Genomic DNA, 10,716 nt, shown 5'->3' with positions numbered 1-10,716 from the left:
AGGCTGCCCAGGGAAGTGGTTGAGTCCCCATCCCTGGAGGTATTTAAAAGACGAGTAGATGCGGCACTTGGGGACATGGTTTAGTGGGCATGGTGGTGTTGGGTTGACGGTTGGGTTCGATGATCTTAGAGGTCTTTTCCAACCTTAATGATTCTATGATTCTATGATTCTATGACCCCTCATCCTGTACAATCTATACAATGCATCTATATGACTAGGTTTCAGATGAAGTCCAGAACAAGGAGTGATGCTTGTGCATGGGTACTCCAACTCAAGACACACTGCTTTTGAGTCACAAATCCCAGTGACAAGAGGATGGAGCCAGGATTCCAACAACCACTTATGCATTTCTGGATAAGGTGTTGACGAGAATGTATTCTGCTCTATCCCCTTCTATCACCCTAACCCTACTGCAGCACCCCCATTTGGCATAGCCTTTAAATAAGCACATGGAAGATCCTCAGTCTCTCATGTGGGCATATAGAACCAGAAAGACTGTAGCCCTTGAGCATAATTTACTTTTCATTTCCTCTGGTTTAAAAAGGCACCCAACAAAACAGTTTTCTTTCTAACAAACCAGTATACATACCACTTCTCTGGTTACCTACTGAAGACTTACATTTTTATGATTCACACACTTCATGAGGACCAGCTCCCTGTAAGCTCGCTTGGCATGAGTTTGGTTCTGAAATGGTCTGCTGAGCTTCTTAATAGCCACGTTTCTGTCAAGGACGGCATCATATGCAGCACTGCAGTAATTACAAACACAGGGGTTATGCATCTTAGAGGATACCCTGCATTTCTCATGGCAAATTCCTGAGCCTCAAGTCTACTATTGCCTTTTTTTTCCACTGAGAAAAATACTGGGACAAAAGAAGGAAAGAGTTTCTAGTGAGAAAAAAGAAGACATCAAAAGGAAACATGTACCACCACATCAGCAGAAGACAGCATGCACCACTACTTCTGAACTCCAGTTCCATAGGAAATTAACACTTATTTTCAAGGGGTGGAAAAAAAAATTAAGTAACTTCAAATAAAAATACAATAAAAACTGGATGAGACAAAAAGTTGTTTCATAAAGCAACTCTCTGTGCATTGGGTACAGCGGAGAGGCTTTTGCTTTTCTGTCATGATTAAGGACACCTTCACCAAGTGGCTCAATGAACAATTGCCTACTTTTATCTGGAATGAAGTTGGTATTTTCCTTATGATATTTCTAACGGAATCAAGTTATTTAATCATTCTTCGAGATCGTATCATCCAATTCCAATAACATACCTAGAAACAAAACCATTTCACAAAATTTCTTTACCATTTCCTTCTGATAATGAAAAAATTTGTTACATATGCTTAGTTAAAAATTTTGAAAACATGAAGAAATACAGGCTCAGGTTTGCAAAGTGGGCTTTTAATGCTGGGCTCCTAAAACTCTCCTTAAACTTTTAAATGTTTTGTACAACCTTCAGTTATTTTGATAATCTTCATCTCCTATGAATTTGAACTACTTATTTTGGTGGTTCAAATACGACTACACAAATTTTGACTTCTACATTTCACAAAGCACACTAATTCTTAGAAACGTTCCCAAATGTGCAGTTCTCAGACCCTCTTCCTGATTCTCCCTTTTACCAAGAATGAGGAAAGGCATGACACAAGTTTTCTGCTACTCCATGAAGAGCAACAGTGTATTTCCCAAAAGATAACTCAACCAAACCACTAGTTGTTCTAAAAATAATGACCTTTTAAAGCATGAAAGTAAATATTCAAAATCCTGTAATTTTTTTTCATATTAATTCCTGTTTATTGTAGACATTCACTGACATTCACTTACAGAGTCTTACTGACCAAGTACAGAGCAGAAAGCATGCAAGTATCAGAAGCTTAGTCACAAAGCCAACAAAAATGTACAAGTGCTCTAAATAACTAAAAAAGTGTTGGCAATGTATGTCTTGGAAACCACACAGGTGGAGAAGAATAAGAAATATTTCAATTACACTACTCCTGCATAAATAACATACCAAATACATCCCACAAATAAGAATAATTGTTTGCTAAAGGTGATGAGGGGTTTTGCGAAGAATGCTTTAGTCCACTGTTGACATTTGGGGCAGGATGGTGGGATTTCCCCAGAAAATATGTTCAGAGGGAAAAAAAAAATTTCTCATGACTGCCCTTGCAGGTATTCTGAAACTGTCAGGAAGTTCCATTTTAACATTTTCATAGTGAAACTATTTGAGATCAAAATGTTAATTTACAGAAAAAAGTAAAAGTAAGTACTGAATCTCCCCAAATTATCAACACTGTGAAATGCCAAGTACTGCACCTGGGGAGGAATAACTCCAGGCACCATTACACGCTTGGGGGCCAACAGTCTGGAACACAGCTTTGCAGGGAAGGACCCAGGGGTCCTGGTGGACAGCAAGCTGAACATGAGCCAGCAATGTGCCCTCGTGGCAAAGGAGGACAACAGCATCCTGGGCTGCATTTAGGAAGACTGTTGCTAGCAGGTCAAGGGAAGTGATCCTTCCTCTCTGCTCAGTGCTACTAAGGTCACATGTGGAGTGCTGTGTCCAGCTCCGGGCTCCCCAGTACAAGAAAGATAGGGACGTGCTGGAGCAATTCCACTGATGAGCCATGAAGATGATTAGGGACTGCAACATCTGTCATACAAGGAGAGGCTGAGCGAGCTGGGGTTGTTTAGCCTTGAGAAGAGAAGGCTCAGGGGGGATCCTACCACTGTTCTTAAGTATCTGCTGGGAGGAGTAAAGAAGATGCAGCCAGACACTTCCAGTGGTCCTGAGCAACCTGATCTAGTTGACTCTGCTTTGAACAGGTGGGTTGGGCCAGGCACTCTCCAACATCATCTGTTCTGTCATTTGGTAACAATTCTTTCTTCTCTTATTCATTAATAAGGCATATAACTTTCATGACCCAGCTAATATCATGCTAGGCACTTGCATAAACAAAGATATTGCACTCACTAGTTAAAGCATATATGAAGCAGCTTAGGTGATAAGGCTATCAAAGGTCCAATCTGACTTGACTTCAGTCTGGACAAAGAATTTCACTCAACTAAACCTTACATTAGGATGAACAAGTTGTGTGATTTATAGCCTAATAGTACGTAGCAGAAAGCAAACCTCCTGTAGCAACTGTCAGAATTGTGTCTTTCATTCTCATTCAGTTCAGCCACAACAGGGCATCATAAAGGCCACAACTAAAATACCCCTTAATTCCATTAAGAAAGTATTGAACAAATAAAATGCAAAGCCACAGGATTTAAGAAACATGATCTTTCAACAGTTAAATGTTTTGTCTCTATCGTTCGTGGACATATATTGCAAATATGCTTCAGCAAACAAATCTCTCAGCTAATCCATATTACTTGATCATCCAACTTCTTTTAAGAAGAAAAGCCTACATGAGACTCATCTGAGCTATGTAAGAGTACTTTGAATCATTTTAATAATCTTTTCACTTCTCATATTTTAATCTCATTAGTTACATCCTAAAATCATTGACTAGGAGTTAGAAAACAGTAACACCGAAAGTTTGTCTGGGCAACCATTTTCTCCAGTTTCTGATCTCCATTTGCTTTTCTGAATTTTTCTCTCTCCGTCAAAGTAAGAGATAAAAAAGCATCAATCTAAAATCAGAAAACCAAAGGCTCCTTAAGCCTTTGGCTTTTATGATCCATTCCCAGTCCTTTACATACCATGGAGGAAAATAAAACAACTAAAATAATCCTTTGTACAGGGATATTTACTTTGAGATACAAGGATCTTGACTGCAGTTCTACCATTGTCTTCTATCAAATGGAAGGTGTCCAGCTACGTCAATAAGTCAATACGTAAATTCATTGCACTGAGTAAATTAATAGCACTGATGGTTTTTTCTATTCACCAGAGAGAAGCTTTTGTTTACAGACAGCCAACTATGCATTTTACTACAATGAAATTACAGATACCACATGTAGATCCTCTCTCTGGTGCTTGCTACACAAAATCCTTACCTTGGAACACCAAGGTTAGTATTGATGATATATCAGCCTTCTTAAGACAAACTTCAATCACTGGCAGAAGAGTGGCTGTATAAACAGGTGACTCAAGGGAGCAGGAATAAGAGAGAGAGAGTAATGAGTGTCTGCGAACTGCTATGAAAAGGCTGAGCGTGAAAGTCAATTTCAAGATCTCCAATAAGAGACTGGACTTGCATCTAAAAGCCTGTGCTTCTTTCTCTGGAAACTCTATCATAACACCTCTTGTTCAACTATGAGTTTATTTTTTAACTTATACAGTTGCCCTATTTTTATAACAAAGACTATAGTTCACCCTTGGTCTTGTAATAAAATGATAGTTTTACTGCAACATGAGCTCAGAAAAATCCTCCAAGTTTACTACCACATCTCTGGCAGCTGTACAAACAAACCTATTTAGCAGAGAAAAAAATTTAGCCAGATGCGAATATAAATGCATGACTACCAAGAGTTATATGTAATTACAGCTATTTAACAAGACTCTTTGCTGACTTCAGCAGGAAAAAAAAAAAAAGGAAATAAATGAAACTCATTCTAGTCAGATTTACACAAACCCAGATCATCATTTACCACTAATATTGTGTGCAAGTTCAGACTGTAATGATCAATGAGCAATGCTCTGTTATCATACACTTGAAGGACCAGGCATTCATTTTTATACCTATTTCAAAAAGCAAAGAAAAGCATTCTAGTTTCATGTCCAAGTTTCTATTTCAGTAGACACTTACCAAGTAAATATTTAAAATTATTCTTACCGTACAGGAATAACTCTTTTAATCAACAATGAAACTTAACATTTATCACTTCCAGTATATTCTACCCCAGAATAGACTGCCAAAACCACAGAAAACATTTTTTTTTTTTTAAATCTACTCTTAGAGATGGGTTCCTAGGATAACAAATGGCAATTTTTGATAGTCTTTAGTTTCGAGATTCTTCGGATGGAGCACACACATCCTTTTCAAGATGCTTACCCTTTTGCAAGCCACTACTTGATTAAAGTTCTATTATTAGCTCTCAGATGATGGAATGGAAGCCCGAAACAGGAAGGGAAGCTCCCAGCCTCCAGCCTCCTGGGGCAGGCTGTGAAATGGAGACTCTTGGCAATCTCAGCAAACAGCTTTCTACATCAAGAATGTCTCTTCGCTGACTGTTGTAGAAATCCAAGGGACACTAAATGTTCCTCTTACCTACCACTACATATATATATTGCAACAAATATAGTATTAAAATCTTTCTGAAAAGCTACTTAATATTACACCTTTTATATTACTTTCTGAAGTGACAAACTTTGGTCATCTTTGCCTTCCTCCAGAAAGACTCCCCCTGCAACTCTGTTTATTACGAATCACTGCTATTTATATCTGCATTACTTCATCCTTCTAAGTAAGGTAGTTTTGCCACTGACATTAACATTTTGTCTTATTTCCTTCATTCCAGTACAGCAAGAGAGAAGAAAGCCGAAACTGATCTTGTTAAACAAAGCACTGATTGTGTATTTGAAATAACCTGTTTATTTAGTGCTAAGATCTCCATCAGCAGAGAGAAACCTTGAAAATCATGTTTAACAAGAACACTAATGATAGCTCATCCTCAACAATCACCACTGATATATGGAGCAGAACACATTCTATATACACACACAGATACACATCTAAATTTATATACACATATTACATAAAAAGAAAAGCATAGATGGATGTGTATATAAATCCTTTTCACAGTAATTTCTCTGACTTCAAACTCCCTGCCCTTGGTTTCAGATAACTATCACTACTGCACTTTCTGAAAAAGTAATTTTTAGGAATGACAAGAGCCAAATCTTTTTCCTGTATCAAGCAAAATTTCTGTAAATGGTTTATGAAACTTTAACCATAAAATACTTTAAGTGCTTTTTCTTCTCTCTACTTAAGGTCCCATTTCAGGCAAGTACTCTAACAAAAAAGAGTGAAAAAGTTATTTTGCTTTAAGCAAATTTTAAAGTTTATTCTGGTAGGGTTTTTTGTGCTTTTTGTTTGCTTGCTTTTTACGTTGACCTCACTTACCAGTCCAAATTTTAGAATGAAATTAGACCTTGACATTCTTACCTTTTTTTTTTCTCCTTTTGACATCTAACATCTGAGTTTCTAAAGGCAGACATTGACACAATTCTATTTATAAACAGTGCATATTCCTCTCTCCAAGAATTACTTTTAAACAGAAAAAAAAAAATCATTATTTTTAGAGTGAAAACTTCTCTCCAGAAAGTATCTTTAAAAGTAGTGAATGTTTTCCATGAAAACGATGTAAAAGAAAATAATTCCATACATGCACCAACATGCAGAAACAGTTTCCCCCAAACAGTACAAGTCGAAGGCCACTGTAATGAACAAGAGCCTTTCAATGTCCTTATTAGGTTTGGAACCAAGCCTGTGTGATGAAAACCCAGAAGGTAACCAATATGACCCTAATGAAGAGTTGCAGACCTGTTGTCAGGAATGGCTACTCTACACTCCGCATCAGGTCTATTTCTCCTCAAAATGCAGAGAAATTCAGTGGCCTCTGAGACAATATTCAGTGCTGATGCTTAAGGAGACCAATACAGTTTCATAATGGATGACTACTGCACTTTTCCTGTTACCATATACGGTTCCAGCTATTTGTTTTGAGTTTCCATCAGCTCACAGCTTCTTGCAATCAGCTGGTAACAGCTGGATTAGGAAATACAATCAAGCTGCCTCCCCAACTGCAAGACAAGTCATCATTTACTTTTTTTACTATCACCATGGATGTTTCGCAGAATAAATAAATCAGCCTCCAGGACCTTCTGTGAGCTTCCTCATCACAGCAGAGATTACTGATTGAGCTCAAAATGTTCCTTCCTGCAGTGCATGGGGCAGGAAAGACTGCACGTGCTGAAGGGCAGCAGAGGAGTCAAACACAGGCATCCTGCCGCAGCAAATACCTTGCCAGCAAGGTGCTCCAGCTGGTGCCCTTTGGAGCCCCTTCACGTGCCAAGATGACATGAAACCTAAGCAGCAAAGGCAAAAAGAAAGGTCGAACTAAGCTGTCACCTCAGTGCATTTTAAATGGGAGCTTGACTAAAAATGTCCATGTCTCCTGTATCATTTCATTATAGTGTCACTGAAATTATTACTGTAGCATTTTAATACAGGTTTCTTCACTTCACTACAACATACTTATTCTATTTCCCATCTTGCAAAATACAGCTCTCTAAAGGCCCTGATTAAATGGAAATATGTTTTAGTTGAGCTACATTTTTTCAGAAATCAGACCACAGCTCTCTGGTTATCTATACGTTAAACAAGAAAAGGTGATTTAAAGAGGTCTACACACATTTCTATCTGAAAATGTATGGAAATGACCAAAAAAAGAAATAAAAACTATTGAAACGGGGGTCAAACTGACAAATCTTCAACAGGAATCTTTCCCCAGTCAGATCTGTGACAGTGTATGCCTAGATGTTTATGATCTTAAAGAACTTGTTCAGAGATCCAAATGCACTCATGCTTATTCTTGAAAAAGCAAACGCAAAGTCCAAGCCCACAACTCATCCAGTCCCTTTACTGTCACCCATAAAGGATTAGAATAGTATAATTTTCATATCCATGACATCTGCAGTCCAATTTTGAATCCATATTACTCATTCTGTTTAAAATATTACAGTCATTGCCTGAAATGTCAAAGTCAAGCGGCCCTTTCCAGCAAAGATATACTGGGAAGCACAATGAATTTGTATTTCTAAGGGCAACTAGATTTGAAAACTTTGCTGTGAAATCTATTTTACAATTCAGTCATGCTGAGACAGCTCTTACCTGCCAAACTTTCACATGGGTGGTCTGAAGAAAGATGATCGAGCCATTATACATAAGACAATGTAAAAGAAGTTGCAGAGAAAAAAAAAGGCCGGAACGCTTATTTTTAGTAAACGTATTTACAATAAAAGTTCACTCAACATCTGTCACTGGTGGCTCCAAATGTGCTATATTATAATTTCGCCAATTATACTGCTGGGTAAAACTGTAAAATAACAAAATAATTCACTATGTGGCAAAAGAAGCTACACACTTGGAAAACTGCTGGGCAAAAGAGGAATCAGAGGCTGGAATGTATTAAGAAAAAGGAGGGTCTGCAGTAAAATTTGCTATTACTTGCTGACAAATTCTTCTCTTACTACGCTGAACCTGCTCTGCTGATATCTTCTTTTAAAACAATTATACACATGAAACTGTCAAATTTGTTCATGTTAAGAAAGTGCTTTTCCATCAAAACCTTTAGTAGTTCTTAAAGGTGACTATCCTCTCCAGCTCCATCACCACCACAAACCACAAGCCTGTGTATAGCTCCACACCTTGTACAGACCAAAGTATCTTGACTGAGCTGACAATTCAGATGCGCAAGATTATGCCCTTTTGGCTCAAGCTGTACAAAAATACCTCTGTGACTCTCTCATCTGCAGCTTGAACCTCAATTTAGTTATCTTTCTAATTACATGAGCTGGTGATGCCCTAACAAGAATCATTTTGGAATCCACTGATCAGTTCTGTATACTGATAGAAGATAAACTCTTTTCCCATAGCCATTCTCACTCACAAAGATGGTGCAGGGATACATTAGGAAAGGCAATGTGGAAACAGCTATGCTCTTCACACATTGCCTGGCATGCTTCTCATAATGGGTGCCATTTTAGTTTGCCTGGTGACTAAAATATTCATGAGGATGCTGAATATAAAGTATGTTTACATACTTGTCATCTGTATATACTCTGCTAATTCTTTATACTTGGCTCTGAAAGTGACTCGGTTGTAGAATCCTTTTATGAACAGTACTGTAAAACCAGTACTTTCTGGTTCTGCATTTCTCTTGTCACTAATTCACTATATAGTCTGCTAGCTGACAATAACTTTTGTTAACTGCCAGCCTAGGAAATTCAACCTGGTCAGTGAAAGAAGCCAAGTTTTTTTTTTCATTCTGCTTTAAAAGGGCTCTAGGCCAAAATGCTTTCCCTTACATGTGTGACACATAAGAGATGACAATCTCATGGTTTCCAAAGTATGCTATACTACTCGCTCTTTGTATGCTCAAGGATTTACTGAATCCAGAGCAAGGTAAAAATCTGAAAAATGGATCAGAGCTGGGGGTGCCTATCAATATTCAGTGGCAGAAAATACATGGGCAAAGGAAGTTAAAGCGTGATTTGTAGTTAAACCATATTGAGTAAATGTTTGCCCAGCATTTGGAGAATGGGTATAAGACACTGAATCTGTCAAAGACATCTCACGTTCAGTGCTCTGAACTGTCAGCAAGGTATATAAACTTTGGACAGTTTTCAAGTTGTGTTAAGCATCAAAGCAGTAAAGCCAGGAAAAGTCCAGTTTCCTCATTTAACAGCAATTTACAAGACTAGGGAAATACAGACACCAAGGCAGAGTCTGTGCACCTGGCAGAAGTTGAGTACCTAGTACATTCAAACTGTCAGTCACATGATAAATCTGTTATTTTTGGATATACAAATTGAAATAGAAAACAGCTACTATCTTCCATAGCCACCTCACAGTCATAATTTAAAAGACTAGCTGCTTTGCCTGACAAACAGAACAAAAGCTGTCAGTATGGAGAAAAAGAAACATCATTTCACAAGCTTTCTTGCTGCGTTTCTCAACTGATTAAAAATCAAAATTCAACCAAGCACTAAAAATGTACTGTCAGCAAGTCATCATCTGCAATGTGATAATCATGGAAGGAGAAAAAAGTCAACATAAAAAGGTTAACCCTAAAAGACTACTCAAATTCTAGTTTCCCAAAACTAACCCTGCAATCTCTGCAAGGCTATTCTAAGCAGACAGAAACAGAAGATCAGAGATGCTGAAATGTCACTTGGCGCTGTTCTGGGATGAAAGAAAGCGAATGCTGCCACATATGTCACCTTTACCCTCCCAGCCAAAGGGCTAGTCCACAGCCTGCTCCTATGCTGACACTGTCAACCAACCCAGGTTGCTCTCTAACTCATTCAGCGCACTCTTGTCCAACTGGGGTAATTCTATATCTACAGTCTCTCACACTGAGGGATATCTCTGACACAGGTAAGATGCTAGCAGGTAAAACTGATGGTTTGTAAGGATACAAAATGTTTTACCTGCTGTATAACAAGCCAAAATGCCTTTCTTCAAAAGGAACAAAATTAAAAATTACTTAGGTTTTCGAGTTGCCCTGTTACAGCAGAAATTTCAAGATGTAGATGCTCTGACACAATTTTAAAACAAGATTTTTGTTTGAATTAGAAACTCTACCCCGTTCTGTGGCTCATGGTGAATTAGCGACCCCAGAGCTACAAAACTTATTTCCAGTTTGTAAATGGGCACCAACCATTTTTGTATGGAAAAGTGTAACACCATGAATCCAGAAAAGAACAAAAGAACAAACAAACACACAAAAAAATCCAAAAAAAACCCTCAATGTCCTGTTTGCCACTTGCTTTCACTCCTGCCTTTGAGTCTTCCTCCTTTCTGCTTCCCTTCCTAACTGCCTCTCTCTTTATCACCAAACTTTAGCCTGCAGAAAAGGAGGCTGAGGGGAGACCTCATCGCTCTCTACAACTACCTGAAAGGAGGTTGTAGCGAGGTGGGTGTTGGTCTCTTCTCCCAAGTAACTAGCGATAGGACGAGAGGAAGGCCTCAAGT

General features: G+C 38.3%; 1 protein-coding gene across 1 annotated transcript in view; it reads right to left on the bottom strand.

The window, feature by feature from the left end:
* Window positions 1-10,716, bottom strand: part of MAPK10 (mitogen-activated protein kinase 10) — a 95,205-nt gene that overhangs the window by 58,251 nt on the left and 26,238 nt on the right. Inside the window, exon 3 of the mRNA XM_009280263.1 lies at window positions 620-749. Coding sequence (XP_009278538.1) covers window positions 620-749 — 130 coding nt within the window. The remainder of the gene's footprint in view (window positions 1-619; window positions 750-10,716) is intronic.

This window comes from Aptenodytes forsteri, unplaced genomic scaffold, assembly GCF_000699145.1.
Source record: "Aptenodytes forsteri isolate BGI_AS27 unplaced genomic scaffold, ASM69914v1 Scaffold227, whole genome shotgun sequence".
Classification (NCBI taxonomy): domain Eukaryota; kingdom Metazoa; phylum Chordata; class Aves; order Sphenisciformes; family Spheniscidae; genus Aptenodytes; species Aptenodytes forsteri.
Note: the sequence above shows the minus strand (reverse complement) of the source record. Positions and strands in the feature narration are given on the sequence as shown.